Below are 18072 nucleotides of genomic sequence, written 5' to 3'. Positions count from 1 at the left end.
CCTTAAAATTCATCATATCAAAATTCAATCTTCTTTCATCATTTAGCTGTTTATGGCGATTTTTTATTTCACCAATTCTCCCCATTTCTAGCAATTGTTCACCCTCTTTGAATTTCATCAAGAGAATAAGAAAATCACAAAAAAACGATTTTTGTAAGGTCGCAGAAAGGAGCTTAGTACATAGAAGCGATCTATTTACATGAAGCAATACACATTATGTACTCTGAAACAAAAACTTTTCGGTTTTTAGGGGGTTAGTACGCGGGGAAGGGGGTAACATGAAAATTGTTGATATTTTTGAGTTCAGCGCGAAATTTTACCCTATTTTGATAGGTCACACGCCCACTTTTGAAAAAAAAAATGCAAAGTTGATATTCGATGAAAAGTCGTACTTACGCAACTTTGAAAATTAATAACGACGAAACGTGCTGGTCGAATTTCGAGAATGTGGTGATTTTGGGAAGGTAAAGGTGCGGTGTAAAGGGATATGAGAGAAAAAATTGTCCCCTCCGTATACATCAGGAACTAGGGCGGAAAAAGCTTTAAAAAATGGGGAAAAATTGGGTTTAGCGTTCCATAAATTTTGATTGTGCAGGAGGCTGATAGGAAATTTTGTATTTTCAGCATCTCAAAATGCCAGTCTATCCATCCCCGGTCGGATTTTTTGTCCCCCCCCCCTGCTAGGTCAAAAAATACCCCTTTTCACCTCCCTCCCACCCCACGCGCAACCGGAAAAAACATTTTTCTGTCATGGGTGGGGACGAGATTGAAAAATAAATTCACTCACATCTCAACAACTATGACAGATATTAAAAAAAATATTCAATTAAAAGTTGTTGATCTCATCATTTTTTACATGAAATTTGAAATTCCTCATTTATTTATAAGTAAGTAAAGTACTCGCAAAACATGAAATAATTGAAAAATGGTAAAATAAGAATAGAGGGTGAACAAAAAAATTGATTAAAAAAAGGTTACTTGACGATATAATATGTTAGTGTAACGTATTTGTAGGGTAATGACATCGTTCAGCGACTCCTAACAGTGATGTCATTTGGTATCGTGTAATCACCCCTCCCCCCATCCTACCATTCATAACGGTATCATGCAGGCTTGCAGGGCTTTGGCACTTCTCAAGCCTTCAGCAGATTTTTGGAAACTAAATTTTCCACCAAATTTTAGTCAATGAAGTTGGGAAGCAAAAATTTACTCTATACCCAAATTTCACCATTTTGAGTTGATTGAAGGTGGTTTCAAGCGGTTTTGGAGCTTCCAGCGATATTCTGGAAATTATTAATTTTCAAAAAGAGCCATGAAAACTATCAAACGCAATTGGTGGTCGTTAACGAATGACCTAATTGACCGATTTTACACCACATTTGATGTCTAATTAGTGAAGTGGATCAGTAAACAAGCACCAATCGTGTTTATACGAGCTAGGTAAACTTAATTTAAACAGATTTTAAGGAGGTTTTTTGGGAGACTGGAATTTCGAAATTTCGCTGGAGACTTCAAAACTTGTCAAACCAGCATGTTAATTGACGGATTTTGACCAAATTCAGCAAAGACCTTCATCATTTTGAGTTGAAAGTTACTCTGAAAAAATTGTAGCCCCGGTGCTCCTGGGGGAAGATATGAGCCCTCAAAGAGAGGCTATTTTTGAAAAAAAATCGTGGTTTTTTCGGTCTAGCGGACCAAATTTTTTCGGGGAAAAATAACAATGCCCAAGAAATTGGCACCACTGTGTTCCAAAATATTTCCTCGTGCAAAGAAAATCAATTTCAAAACACAAATGTATCCAAAAACATGTATCACAAAGTTTATTTTTGCTTTTTGGCAAATTTTTAAAAATTGAAAAAATTCAAAAAAGCTCTTTGAAAACTTTTTTATGAAATACGAGTAGGTATAATTTTTATGAGCAAAGTGAAGTAACGTGAATGATTTTTTTAAATTCAACTCCCACACATCAACAACTATATGTACCTCTACCTACTAGTTTTTGACCATTCTGGAGAATCCGACAATTTTTTAAATCATTACTCGTATGATTGCGCAACCTTGCGACTGTTTCAAGTGATAACCGCGAAATTTCAGAACACAACATCAAAAGTGAATTTTTGACCAATTTGTAAGTTCCAGAAAATACATATGAAACAAATTCGATTTTCAAAATGCACTTTCGTTCTCTTTTGATTTAGCATTACCTGGTTTAAAACTTTTACTGCAGGTCAAATTTCTTCCATTGTGAGCTTTTTTTCAAATTTTTCAGTGATCTTCAAAATTGATTTTGAAATTTCGTGCAATTGAATCTATCGAAATCACAAGAAAAAAAATGTTTTGATAATATTTTCCACCCTAGGGATAGTCTCTTGCCATCGAATATCTTATTCGGTGATATACTCAGATTCAACGAGTCAAATTATCCCAATTTCACTTTATTGGCAATGATATAGCCAAATTTTAAATATTTGTTTTGTTTTTTTGTTGTTGTTTTTTTTTAAATTTCAAAATAAGCAATCTTTATCAAAAACCTGATAAAAAATCTAAATTTTAAAAAAAATGTGAAAAAGTACATTTTTTGGTTGAAAAATATGGGTTCAAATTGTTTTCTTTTTCGATTTGTAAGGCTTACAATAAAAATTCTGTACCTACTTGCATTCTATCAATATCATCACCAGAATGTGCTGAAAGTTCATACGAAGTCTAGCGAAAATTTTAGTCACGTTGAAAATGAAAGCCACACAGCTGTGAATCTTGTTAAATTTCAAACTCGAGTAAAATATGTATAATGAACGCGATTGATGGAAAGAACTTCCAAAGTTATACAATATAGACAAGTTAACATTTCTCTCCTGGAGTACCTACATGAATAAGAAAGAGATATCCACATGCATATTTCAAAATGTGCTAACCAAAGTTGTGAGCAAGCAAACAGTGAGATATTGAGCGAAAATTCATTCACTGAATTCAGCCATAAAATTAAGAGGTCAAAATGAAAATAAAATTATGAAAAAAAAAACATTATTTAGTCAAGTTTTTTAATTAACGAAAACTCGAAGTACCTACTAATAACCTGAATTACTACACAGGAATGTACATACATATGAAAAATAATGAATGAAGAATTTTTTTTTCAATTTGGAAAACAAACGAGTAAAAATAATTGAAAGAGTATCTTAAAATATCTCATAGAAATTTTTAAATTTTCCAAGTGGTGCAAAATTGACAGAAAAAAAATAGGACTCAGTTTGATTGTATTTGGAACCAAAGGGACTTCAAGCAAGCTGGAGGGTGAAAGTTAAATCTTCTCAACCTTTTGAAAATCAAATACAAAAATTCTCTCATGCCTCAAATTTCTCTAAAAGCTCAAATTACGTCATTAATTTTCATTAAAAAGAGAATTTTCGGGACAAATAACCCTTTCTCTCTTCGTAACTGGCTCCAATGAGACCAACATTATTCTTCAAGGGTCGCTCTTCAAGTACATAGGTATTCTCTGGGTTTATTATCAAAAAAGTCAGTGATTGATTTCACAACTTTGAATTTCATTTTATCTCCCTTCCTTTCTTTCCAGTTCACTCCTGGTATCTCATATCCAAAACACTAAATTACAAAATTTCCATTTGAACTGGACCGAAAAAAAATCAAAATTCTTTTCATGTTGGGAGAAATTCTAAAAAAAAAACGAAGATTTTCAACTACAAATCCTGATTTTTAGAGCAATAAAAAGTAAATTAATAAAATTGAAAATTTTCCAAACTTTTTCTCATTGATCTTGAATTTTTTCCGGGCTCCTCGAAAAAAAGTCATTGAAATTGAAAATTATACACGTTCAAGCAGCGTTTCCAATGTTGACCTGTCCACTATAGGGATCGAGTATAAAATCGAAATACATTCAAAATACTAAATAAAAAAAATAGCAAACCTAAATCCTCGTTTCAAAAACCAATCAACTCCGATCAAAATAAAAACGAAAAAATTCACACGTGTAATTATTCGTTTTAAACCCCAATGTTTTTACTCGTATCTTTCAACATCCACCAAATTCATTCAACACTCGAAACACGCACAGGTACAACTCAACATCAACATCAACAACATATGGAAACTGATTTCGACCCTCTCGCAAATCACCTACCTATACGTCTGGCTGTAAATCGCATCACCTAGTGACCTAGTGTACGCTGCCGCCAAAATATAAGAAACCGAAAGCTCGTAAAATTCCCACACAGGCTCGTCAAATGAAACAGCCGTGTAAATACAAATACAAGTACGTATTCAGTTGAAAAAAAAAATTCAACACCGCGTAAACTTTATCACGTTTCTATAACGTTCACAGCGTGAGCGAGGTAAACGAAGGGTGAAGAGAGCGAGAAAATATATTACAACACGGCGAGGTTTTTGTGAATGAACGAGAGATGCGCAGATAATCATCGATTCAGCTCATAACCCAATTTCATTGTGAAAATTGGCCTTGCTTAGATTAAAAGCCAGCGCCAGCCATCGCGCAAAAGGGGTAATTTTACTCGCAAACTCGATAAGAAAATATTTTGAATGTCAACATCTCACCCTCCCCCTTCATTCCCCCTCCATCACCGAAGCTTAGTTTTTTTTTCACGCTCGTCCCGTGAATTTATTAAATTTTTTTCCACCAATCGATAAACTACCAACTTTCCAACGGCGATCCTTTAATCGGCACATCTGAAGTCGATTTGTCACCCGAGCAACTGTTCACGACTCACGACGACGTTCGATTCGGCTATTTTAATCTCCTCAATCGATTCGCGATTCTATTGAATTAATATAACAATGAAAACTCGGTGGGCCAAAAAAACGCAACAAGGTAAACAACAAATTACTATAAAACGTAATCTCGGAGGGATAAACGCGATAAAACCGGCTAAATTTAAATTAAATACCACGAATAACCACGTCTACCTAAGTTAAAAACTTCTATAGAACTTTACGTATGTACGTATAAATCGATTTGTCAACAGACATACGTAACTCATCGTGTCTTCGCTATTGTTTTTTTTCTACACCACTCGTTTAATCTATTCTCTTTCCGTATTTCCACCCTCTTCGCACCTTGTTTCCTTCAGTCCCCTTAAGCGAATGAAAAAAAGAAAATACTTTCCACGAGAAAAATATACTTAATGAATTTGAATTTGTCCAACTCTAGGGAATCCAGCAGGACGCTTATAGGTATTTACCTTTTATTTTTATTTTTTTTTCTCTGCGGTAAGCTTTTTTGTAGTACTTTGAGAAAATTGACATTTTTTTTAATATTATGTTTTTTCTTGGTTAGGTTTTTTTCCTCGTTTTGGTTACTTTTTTTCTTTTCTTTCCATTTTCTAAAACAGCTAGATGTTTTTCATTCGAAATCACTAACTCGAAAGGTAATTTGTATAGAAGCACTTTTATTTTGCTAAGTTTTCATCTTTAGTCTCGTTTACCTAATAGTGCTTTATTATTGCTATTATCTTTTTCCAACGGGTGTCTCGAAAAAGCTCTTAAAAATTAGGATTACGTGAGATTCAATTTTTGGAGAGTGAGAGGGGAAGGGAGGGAGTAAGAAAAGCAATCCTGTTAATAAAAATTGAAAAAAATATTTTTCCAACAGTTGGTTTTTTGCGACGTTTTAAACGAGGCTAAGATATCCATTTGAGCGAATGTAAACAATTTTTACGATTTTCTCAGTATTTTCAGGTCACTCTGAATTCTTACGATTTTTGGGGTTTTCGTCGATTTTGTTCATTTTTCTACTGAAGCTGTAGAAACACGACCAAAAAAGCAGATACCAAAAATTTTTGTCGTTCAATTATTATTTTATCATCGTTCACAAATTTTTTGATAAAGGACCTTCAATACTTTCGTAACACTTTCAAAAATCTCCACAATTCTCAATTTTTCCACTATAATTTTTTTTTAATCTCCAGAAATTTTTCTCGTAGAAAACAAAAGTTTGTTTGTTTTTATTGCAATCTGAAGTTTATTTATATGTACATATGAGGTATGTACTCTGATATTGTATTACATTTCTACGTTACGTTAGATACTTACTCTTGTCGAAAATATGTAGGGAAAAAAAAAAAGGAAAAATGTATTCGAAGTTGTGGAATATTTGCGGGAAATGAAACGAACATTTCCCGAATTTCAGCTTCCGACACACTTGAAGTTGTCCCAAATTTACTACATGCTGCTTTTGACCTACATAAAATTCCTCCGCCTGCAATATAATTTAAAACTGGCGCGCTTTCGCTCACTGCTTTCGACGAATGAGGTTTTTAAGCCATGTATTTTATCTACTGCGATTTTGGAAGTCTCGCAAGTCATACTTTCAGTCTGTTTTTGGCCCGATTTTCCTTAAAACATGAAACGAAAAATAAAGCTAATGCGGTCTATCATGATACATATTCACAAAACTCATGAAAATCTACGAAGAGACATTTTAATGAAATTCGCAAAATTTAGTATTTGGGCTTGGTTTGTCCTGGGATTTGAGGAGTTCACAGTTCAAGTCGGGATGATCTCAACTTCAAAATTCACGCATGTCTACATTTTTATGAGTGATGGAGGGGAGGGGGTAAGAACATAATCGAGAAACGCAAACTAGAATCTATCTACATACAAGGAATTGAAAGTTACATACACGTCTAACACAAAAATTACCATTTCTAGAGCAATCTGGAGAGCAGAAAAACTTTTTTCCACGTGATTTTTAAGAATGAAAAACAATGTTTCACTCACTCACATCTCCAAATTGACCTGGGAGGCTGAAATTTTACATGTGCACCTAGAATAGTGCCCTATAATGTTTGTCTATTGCCGGTTCAGACTTCTCAGCCCCTCAGCCCCTCTCCACCAATTTAAAGCTACAAAAAAGAAGATTCTCGCACCTTTTTCAACTAGTTTTGATTTTGTAACTTATCGTAGACAGAGCTCCTCTATAGATTAGCTTCGGAGGCTGAAATTTGGCATATACATCCAGAAAATTTCTTAAATGAGCTTTGGAGGAAAGGGGTCGACTCTTAGCAGTTCCCACTTTTCTCAATTTATAAAAAAAATGGGTTTTTTTGCAGCACACTTTTTTTTTGTTGAAGATCCTAATTATTGAAACATTTATTTTATTTTTTAATCCTTCGAATACATTTTTTAAATGATTTCCTCTCATTTGTATAAGAAAAATATGTCTATATTTAGAAATTAAAGGATTAGAGACCTTTGCACTTCTATTTTTGAATTTTGATGTCCATCTAATAAGGAAACTTCGAGTGACCTCAGGATTATTTGGATGACGTGGGCTTGATAATGCTACAGAAAAATTAAAATACATACCTATCCCCAAATAAAATTATCTTCAAAATTCCAGCTGCTCGATAAAGTTTTTGGAATTTTTGTTCAATAAATTGAAAACCAAAATCTTCACTTCATGAACTCCAAACACATAATTATTTCCAAGTGTATAGGGGTCCTGAATTTTACGATTGGAAGCCCACCACAGACTGTCACACGACTTTTTTTCATACTTCCACTCTCCCCCTCCCTTTCCCCAAAATGGATAATTCATGCAGGAAAACTTTGTTAAAACTGCAAAGGAACCCTTTGATATAGCCTGTCTACTTCTATGGAGCTGAAATTTGGCTTAGATACTGAAAAAGCACATTGCCCAGACTTTAGAACCAAATTTTGAGCAGTCGAAGTTGATTTTTCGATTTATGACAAATTCAGAGCTAGTACCTACTCCATTTTTTTTTCGAAAAAAGTACCTAAGGTTAGTTAACCAAAAAAGTTCGAAAAAGTAACCAAAAATGGTACAAAATGTGAGAAAAATATTTAAAAAAATGTAGATAAAATTGCAAGAAAAGCCAGAATATTTTAATTCATTCAAAAAAAAAAAAAAAAAACGAAGCGAAACATTCTAATTAAAATTTTAAAATAAAACTCAATTGAGGGTGACAATTTTTGCAAAAGTAGTACTGTTTACAATTTTTTTTAACAGAAAAGTTGTACTTTTTCGCAATTTCTGCTAAAAAAGTAAGATTATTTTGCAACTTTTTAGTAAAAAAGCGAGATTTTTCATCAATTTTTGACAATAAGCAAGACTTACACAATTTTAGAAAAAACTAAAGCCAAGCTTTTTGGAAATTTCTGTGAAAAAAGAGGTTTTTGAACAGTTTTTAGAATAGTTAGCCTTTTGCAGTTTTTTACAAAAAATGATGGCAATTTTTGGTAGAAAGTGAGATTTTGCAATTTTAGCAAGAAAAGACGATGCTTTTTAGAAACTTTTTGCGAAAAAGAGAAACAGACTTTATTTGGCAATTTTTGAAAAAAATGAGACTTCGGAAATTGTAAAAAAACCACAATTGTCAGAAATTTTTGTTCATAAATTAAAAATACTTGATTTTTTCAATGCTTTCTTAAAAACTTTTTGCAAAATTGTTGTTCAAAAACGACTATTTGGCAAATTTTTACAGAAAGCGAGACTTGCTACTAATCCTGACAGAAAGCTAGAATTTTATAATTTCAGCAAAAGGCAGGGCTTTTTAGCAACTTTTGGCAAAGATCAAAAATTATTAGCAATTTTTAGCAAAAAAAAAAAAAAAAAAAACAAAAAACTTTTTGACAATTTTAGGTAAAAAATGGAATGTTTTGACGATTTTTGGTAAAAAACAAATTCTTATTTTGATTTTTAAAAAAAAATAACTTTAGCGACCAAAAGTTACTTCTGTGAAATTTTGAAAATGGCAAAAATAGTCTCTTGGTACATCAATTGTCTAAAAAAAAGTACTTGAATACAGAAAAAAAATCTGAGAACTGGTTTGTGCACAAAAGTCGATCAACCGATTCGAATATCAGCATTTTCAAGCCGATCTGGAGCCTCAAGAAAAAGTTGGCTTTTCTACAGCAATTTCAAATCGCTCGTAATCAACTTCAACAGTCAGCTGAAAATTTCATTCTATGTACCATAAGTTGTATGATTTTTTAATACATTTTTTGAAAAATTCTAAAACGTAAAAATCTTATGCAACACTTTCATTAATATAATTTTTACTTTTAAAATGTAAAATTTCGGAAAATACCGAAACTTGAAATCTCACATACAACTTTTTTCCACCATCTAGTAACCATCATCAAGTTTTACTCAAAAAAAAAAAAAAAAAAAAAAAAAACAAAATCACTCGTCCTCCTCCCGGCTCTAATAAGTCACATTTTCATTAATCAAATCAATCAAAAGAGTTGCCCAACAAAGCCGAAAATTGAATACGTGTAAAATCAATTTGATGATCGTTCTATCCTCAATTAAGTAGGTAATTGAAACTAGAAAAATGATTTTCTCCAATGAGAAGTTTTGAATGGTTCCCTTTACTTACTCCTTAAAATTAAAAACCTCAAATTTTCATTTTTGAAGTTGTAAAACGGAGAAAGTTAAAATAAAAATAGAAAATTTTGAAACACAGTTTTTCATTTCTAAATCGCGATTTAACCTCAAATCAAAATTTTAAATGTTTTCTAATCCTAATAGAGGGAGATACGCCTCAAAAAGTCAGAAACCTAAATTTTTGCATTTTTGAGCCACCTTACAAATCCCAGAAATAATGCATTTGCTCGAGGAGCTCACTGGCGATGATTTCTAAAAGGAGGACACGTGACCAAGGCCGGACAGGAACCGGAGGGGACCCCCTCCTATTCTGAATGCACTTACAAAAACACGAAAAATCATACAGAAAATAACCGACAACCAAAGTATACGTAGGTAGGTAAGTACCAATTTTTTGAAACCATACAATTCGTAAGTAAACATTAAGAACAGCAGAGGAGGGGAAGAAGAAAAATACGTCGTCATTCTCAACCTTCACTCGACACTAATCCGTCAGCATCAACTCTAAATTCATGTTAAAAAAAAAGAAGTAAAAAAACTTATAATTTTTTACAACACATAGAAACAGAGACAGAGACAGAGAGACGTATCGACACCACCGCTCAGAAAAAAATTCCATACGCACGTTTTACATTATCGCATGTTACATCAATTTCTCGTTCATTCAACTCGAGTTTAGTTTGTCCACCTCCATATTATTCAAACATAAACGTCGAAACTTTCATTCAAATAAATAAATAATTCGTATACACGAGAATAACGAGAGAGAGTTGATCTAATGTAACGACGAACGACGACGCGAGGACGACACAACAGCGACGAGTAAATATACCTAATCCAAACCAAATACACCACGCGAAAAAAAAGCTCGTAAAAAATTCGCCAACGACCCTTAAAAAAAAACTGGAATGAATCTGTTATAAATTCACCTCTTGTTCTTGGAAGTCCATTTTTCGGAGTTTTTTGACACACTGCTACTGCGGGTTAACAGGCGAAAAAAAAGGCATTTATTTTCATAACACTCGGTTAATTTATACTACGTTAAATTAAATAAAAGTCAGACTAGAAAATGGCGTTTTTGTCACGGCGGCATTTTCAGGCCGTCTGGACTGGTAAATCGTAATTTTTAGCACGTCTTTCGTATCGTAATACTCGTATACTAGGAAAATTCGCACCGCGCCATGGTGGAAAAAAAATTTCCTCGTAATGGTGTAAAATGGCGAGCTTTCAGCACTCAATTAAACTACACGTATCAGCTTAATAGTATAGACATGGTTTAAATCTCAATTTAAAAATTTGCACACACATAAAAACTTTCATTTAACAGTTTGGTCGAAGGGCGAACTGGGAAGACTACAACGGTGTAGAGGGCACGGTTCGGGGTGGTCGTACAATATAAACTGACTTAGGCGGTGTATTTCATTGATCCTCACTGGCGCAATTTTTGCTACTAATTCGAGGATTTGTTCGCAATATAGTAGCATACTAAATCACTCGGCTGGATCTTATATCGATTATACTGTTTTCAGACGAATCCTTTATTCTGTACATAGAAAAACAGAGAGATGGATAAAGTTACACCGAGAAAAACTTATAATATACGAGGTCGAATACGCCAAAATTTCACAGACGACGACTACGTATGTCTTCCAGTTATAAACATCGAGGCACGTGTAGGTATCTTTTGAATATGTATAGGTTTTTATGAGCTAAAAAAAAATTCCGTCTCAGTCAGCATAGGCCCGTGTGTGGTTTATTGCGATCGATGTCCATGATGAGGTGGATATGAAAGAGAGAATTTATACGAAGAAATTTACTTACTCGACGACGAGGCGGCCACAACGCGATTTTTTTCCTCCTCTTCGGCGAAAATATAAACGAGAAGTAATTTCCGTTATTTGAAATTTCACTCGGAAATATTTCGTAGAATGGAATGTACGCGCGTACTTTATGACGCGGCGTGGCGCGGGTGTGCTTTTTTTTAAAACGTCGAAATTGGCAACGTTATAACATTATCGTATCGCGTGATGTTTTATAGATTTTAAATTTTCGCCATTTGTCGGCGCGGCGCACAGACTCGAAGAAGAGCTATTTCCTTCGTTTTATAAACAAATCGTGATAAATTCTTTCGCACGTAATTGATTTGTTCGAGCGGGCTACGACACGCGAACGTGATTTTCCTCGAAAGCGCAGAAAGCGGATTATATCGTTTCTCGCGATGAATTTGCGACGACGACGATGTTTCATCGTGCGGACCTTATAAGTAAATCTTTCTTTTTTTGCCACTTCTGTTTGACTGAAAGGGGAATATTTCGAAGTGTTCGACGATGATTTGAAGAGGAGCAAGGTTTTTGGAAAGAGTATGGTTTGAAAATCCCCGTAGTTAAAAATTCAGCTACTCGAACTCATTTTTAGATTTTTGGAAAATTTTTGAAAATCTGAAAATGCCCTTTTTTGACGACTTTTGATTTTTTCAAAACAAGATTCTTCGTTGAAAATGATGGAAATCGGTCCTGGAACTTGACATCAACTACCTCGATCGAATTCCATAATTATTTCCTATCGTTCTGAAGCCACCAACATGGTCTTCAAATTTCTCCAGATTAAGGAGCGGAAATTAATTTGGGCAACTAAAAAAAAAATCGAGTTGTGACTAATTCTCGATCTACAAATATTTTAAAATTTTATTTAAATTTGACTAGATTTTCAGGCGGACACTTCAAGGGCATTCTTTGACCAGAATTAAGGAGAAAACTTTCAAAAAATTTCTGTTTGTAGGGGAATTTTTGAAACTTGTATGAACGACTGTGTCTCGTCTAAAACCATGGAGCCTCCAACGCGATTTTCAATTTCTCCAGAAGGCATGAAAATTAATTTGGGCAGCTAAAAATCGAATTGCGGCTTATCCTCGACCTATTCAAAGAAATTATACTACATTTAGCTCGATTTACAGGGAGGGGGGGGGTCTAAAGTGTGCTTTTTTATCAGAATATTTTCAAGGAAAAATGTTAAAAAATTGCAATTTTTCTGTTTGTAGACAAATTTTTGAAATTTTACACAAATTCCGTTTGATGAAATTTTGTGGGAATTTCAAGTTCCAAAAATTTACTGGAGGCTCCAGTAATTTTCAAAAAGTCGCTGGAGGCTCCAAAACGACTTGAAATCCACCTGCAATTGACTTCGTAGCATATTGAAATTAGTTTGCAGAGTAAACTTCGGCTTTCCATCTCCATTTGATGAAATTCTGAGGGAATTTCGAGTTTCAAAACTCTGCTGGAGGCTCCAGAACTGCTCAAAACGAGTTGAAACAGTTTCCAATCGATTTGGCATACCGAAAATAGGGTATATTCCAAATTTCAGCTTTCTCGGTCAATTTGGTAAAATTTTGATTTTTTCCCTCATTTTTGGCCTAAATTTGATTTTCAAAAATTCACCAAAAATCGAAAAAGGCACTTTAGCACTTGAAATTTTGACAGGTGATGAATTTTTGCCTGATCTTTCGATCTACGTTTGAACGGTTTAAAAAATTTCAAGCAAGTCTTATGTTGGAACGCAAAATCTGCGATTTCGGCTGACCTGTCAATCAAAATGGCCGCCATTTTGTAAGTAGGGCCACTTTTTTTTTGAGGACAAGGGCTAGAAATGTTTCTCAGGACCCCCCATTCAAGAAAAAAGTTGCCCCAGAAGATCGGCAGGGGGTGCAGGTGATCATTATGTGGGCCCCCCGTCTGTATTTTATCGTAAACTTCTTTATTTCAAGCCATTCTGGAGTTTCCAGTGCGATTTTCGATTTCTCCAGAATTTTAGAATTTCTCCAAAACGTGTGGAAAACATTTTGAACAGCCAAATGCTCGAATGTAAACTCGTTAAATTAAGCAGTTTGGGAATAAGCCTCGACTCGATTTCTAGTTGCCCAAATTGATTTCCACGCCTCCTGAAGAAATCGAAAATCGTGCTGCAGGCTCCAGAATGGCCATAAATAGTGATATTTGGTTTGGGTTCGTTGATATTGGTTCAAGAACTGACTTCCAGGACTTTATCTGAATAAGTATCAATTTGCTTCAAAAAAAAAGGTATATCGCTAGAAATGGTCAATAATGAATTTTCAAAAATTTGCCAAAAATCAAGTTGAGTAGCTAAAATTTTGATTCTTGGAGGGAACGAGGTAGGTAGGTAGGGAGGTAGGTAGGTATGTAGGGAGGGGGGGGGGCGATCAGACCATTCTCATGTCAGAAATCGCGATTCGTCGTTCAAATCAGAGGTGAACATTTCGAGAGGTTGTCTTGAGCAAAAAATTGACGTCAAAAGTTTTTGAAGGAGTTTTGATTTTGTAGAAGAGATCCAACTGTTCGATTTTTTCAGACTTTTTTTGGGAGATAATAAGAGAATAAAACGTGAGTTTTTTTGAAGAGTTGGAGATTTGAAAAACTCAACGCCCCTTTCTGATTGTACTCATCAAAATTTCAAAAATGTTGAGAAAATTCTCAAATTCAGAAGTGATTTTGTGATGTAAATTGGGTAGTATTCTTCTGACACTGATATTTTATTCATTCAAAAAAAAAAAAAACGTAAAAAAATAAAATGGTGAAAAACATTTACGAACTAGCTTTTGAAGCAAGAATATCAGAAAATAGTCTTAACTCTATTTGAGGAAAATTTGAACGCAGATTTCCACTCTTTACGTAGAAAAGATTTTACAATTTTTTTCTGAAGAACATGCGCATTTTCAAAAAGTGGGGCAAAACAATTCAAAAAGAGTTAAAAAAGAATCGACAACTCATCCAAAAACTCTTCCAAAAGATCAGGTAAGTAATCGATTCAGATTTCAGAGTTTGATTTTATCTTCAAAAAAGGCTTCAAAAGAGTTGAGTTTACTGATTTTTCCATTTTTCCTCATTTTTTTTTTTTCAATAATAATCTCCAGAGAAGATTTTGATAGGTGACTAGTTTAGTCGAAAGATTCACAAAGACAAGCAACCTGAGTTTACGTATACAAGCTGAATTTCATTTTAGCTCATTCTGTGTCAATTTTCTCGGAGCTGGAAAATCCAAAAAATTCGATAGAACCCTCAAAATGGTTCAAAATCACCATCTATTAGTTTATTGATTTGGTACGTTGAAAACAGAGTATAAACCACAACAAGCTTCTACCTTAATTTGATCCGACACTAAATTTTTTTCATGGGAAATAAATTATCAAATAAAATTCTCCAAAAACCGAGAAAATAAATACAACTCCACACCTGAAATTTTGTTCAATGGGACAGTTCAGATGCTCTCTTGATTTCCACACGTTGGAATACGTCTCTCATTAGCAATTCGTTCAGACCTGTGGCCAGGATTTCCTCCTCTAAGAGTGATTTTAAATATGTCATCAGTTGACAAATAAAACTTTCAAATAAGCATTAAAACGGTAAAAATTTGTGATAATTTTCAATAAATTCTTCATTTGATATTTTATTTTATAAAAATGAAAGCAAGTTCAGTGCTCAAGCAAAACTTTTTTGAAAAATGCCTCAAAAAGCCCCCCCCCCCCCCAACAAAAAACACATAATTTCAGTAGGTATTTTTTACATGAAATTTTCATCCGCAAAATCCTTTATTTTTTCCGAGGATGAGGGGGGAGAGCGGGATAAAAAGTTTTACTGATTTTTTATTTCAATTTTTAAAAATAAACAATAATTATTTTTTCACAACTTCTACGTGATTTTTCAAAGTAGATTTTAGTGCTTTTTAGGAACATTAGATTGGAAACTTTGCTGCGATCAGACATTTCTTTTTTATGATTTTAAATATTTTAAACATTTTGAGAGCCCCTGAAAAGCTAAAAAAAAAAATTGTAACTAGCAGAAAATGAATGTTTATTTTTTTATGATATGATAAATTCATACTGCAGTTTGTCGACGATGAAAATAGAAAACATTATTTTTTGGAGTCCATAGAAAAACTAGGAAGAGATAGGAAAGGAAGGAGAAAGGGGGGAGAGGGTTGTCTAGAAATCCTCGAAAAAAGTTACAAAAAATGGGCAAGATTCAAAATGGTAAGCATAGAATTACTTATCGAGAAAATCAAACCTCTCCTCACCGCCACCAATCCCCAGTCATTTCAAAAAAATTCATTAATCGAAATAACTCCATTAAATTCTACGAAGGCAAAAACCTTGAGCAACGCTTTCAAACCAATTTTAAATTTCAACTTTGGTACACCTCTCACTTCTCTTCCTCTAAATGAGCATTTCAAGATACCTAAACTATTCTCTGGTTCTCACAAACATTCTGTGGCGGTGGAATGTACATCTTTTGGGATTATTCTTCTGAAAATCTTATTTAAGTTTCAATGTTGCTCGTTCTTTATCATTAGTTGAGTAAAACAATGTAGAGAATTTTCAAAAAATCTTCTTTTGAATTCGATTGCGAACGTAAGGTACATTTTAAAAGAGAGGAATCGTTTCAGCATTTTTCTCAAACAAAAATTACAGCTAAAGTTAGAACATTCAACTAACTGGAATTTTGAGAATGTTCGACTGTTTATTAAAAAATTTAAACGACTTGATGTTCTTGAGGCTTATCAAGTTATAATTTAAAAGTTTCTATAGGTAGATAAGTAGGTACATGTTTCGCGATCAATAAAACTACATTTGATAGGTACCTAGCAAAAGTTGGACACACGAAATCTCTCACGGGGTTTCTATTTATTATTTTTTAAAGTGAAATTGCGCTTCAATAGCCATCAAACTTTCCCGACACACAACTTGGCATAAATTTCAGAATTAAATTGAAAGTCAAATAACTCAATACTGCAGATACGAACAAAATATAGATGTGAGGTGTAATTAGAAAACACCAAACATTCCAGACAGCTCTCTTGATGATTTTTATGATGAATTAAGGGACGAACGAGCTTATCAGGAGGACTCGGCCCATCAGATTATTAAAAAAATTTCAACATTTTGCAGTATTTTAAAATAAAACAATCGTAATATGTAACACTATTTCCATGCGCACCAAACGTACGAAGATTCCATCAAATTAAACTTTCAACATTCGACCTCATAATAATCTTTTGTTTCGTAATCGAACGAAACACGAATTACTTCGAATACCGATTTAATCGAACATGAAAACCATACCTATTCGCATGCCTATTCGGCTATTCATAGAATGAAAAATATCGAGTACTAACCACCATCAGCATAGGTCTCCGAGCCGTATCCATCTTGTAATCCGTTAGCCCAAGTGCCCTCGTATTTAGCACTCGAAGTAGTCGACTGTCTAACGCCGTATCGTCCTTTGAAACCTTGAGTCCATTCTCCCCTATAGATCCATCTACCTCTTGATTCAACACCCATTCCATGTCGTTTACCATTTTGCCATTGTCCTTCGTAAGCACTCCCACTGAAACAGAGTTAAAATTTACCTCAAGTCAATAACGGTCGCCTGTTGAGCTAAAAACGAAAAAACACCAATATGTATTTAAGCGAAAAATATCAATTTTAACCCATAACATCGCGTTCAAATAATTGACAAGCTCGTAAATTCATCGCAAACCGATAAACTATGTATCGGTTTTTATATTCTAACATTTCTAACGTTCGTTGGAAAACATCGAAAGGTTTTTTTCATCCCGAGTTCGCGTGTATAAAATACCTTTTTTACTTTTTTTAACGTCCTTCTAATGTCATTATTGCGTTTCACTTCGCTTTCCCAATTGTTTAATGGTTTGGTTAGAAATTACAATTGTTTCAATTAGGGTTACTATGTCATAATGAGAAAATCGACTCGATGTTGCGAGCTTCACTCTACAATACTTTATCATCTTCACTACACAAATGAACTTTTCCAAGTTCATTTTCATATAAGTTACGGTTAATTCTTAATAAAAATACTGAGGCAATACATTACACGCAATTTTATTGATAACACATAGACGTATGACCGAACGTTTCAGCAAAACTTGTTGCCTTCTTCAGCGGTAACACGATACTAAAATACACAACGAAAAGCGAAATACAAAGTCGAGAATAGATAAGAGTAGGTAGGTCGAAGATGCAACAATGGACCAAGAGAGAAACATACAAGCATAGAAACTAACTTATTACTAGACGATAAATCTCGTTGAAACTCGCTAAATCTGTCCTAAAATTTATAGCATTATCGCATTGGTTAATTAAAATGCATTCGAGAATGCGTCTTTTTAATACATTCTTTTCAAAAGTCAAAATTTTGACGTTTTCAAAATCGAAAGAATGACCAGTGTTTTTAGCATGTTGAGACAGGGCAGTGGTCGTTTTTGAGGTACGAACATCATATTGGTGCCTATACAAACGATTTGCTAGGTAGGTACCCGTTTCACCTATGTAGACACCATCACAATTATTACATTTGATAGAATATACAATGTTGCTACATTTTAATTTCTCGTTTTTATCTTTCAGCCTCGAATAAAATTTCATTTTAATATTGTTGTAGCTTTTAGCAGCGATTTTGGTGGAGTCAGAGTTTACAATATATTTTATGCGGTCATAATAAACACCAGTATAAGGAATGGATACATATTTAACAGCAGGTCTATCACGAACATTTTCAATGGTGTTTGCACTCTGACTGAATTTATTAGAATGAGAATTGAAAGTCTTACCTCTCCTAAATTTCTTAATGAGATAAAATCTCAGTTTTTTGACATTTTAAAAT

At 33.9% G+C, this 18072-nt stretch overlaps 1 protein-coding gene across 2 annotated transcripts in view; it reads right to left on the bottom strand.

Moving 5' to 3' along the window:
* The window catches only part of jp (junctophilin), a 101762-nt gene that overhangs the window by 68986 nt on the left and 14704 nt on the right, over nt 1-18072 (bottom strand). For both annotated transcript variants that reach the window (XM_065349641.1, XM_065349717.1), the window contains exon 2: nt 16565-16776. In XM_065349641.1, coding sequence (XP_065205713.1) covers nt 16565-16776 — 212 coding nt within the window. The remainder of the gene's footprint in view (nt 1-16564; nt 16777-18072) is intronic.

The sequence above is a fragment of the Planococcus citri genome, chromosome 1 (genome assembly GCF_950023065.1).
Source record: "Planococcus citri chromosome 1, ihPlaCitr1.1, whole genome shotgun sequence".
Classification (NCBI taxonomy): Eukaryota; Metazoa; Arthropoda; class Insecta; order Hemiptera; family Pseudococcidae; genus Planococcus; species Planococcus citri.
This window is presented reverse-complemented; position numbering and strand designations above follow the sequence as displayed.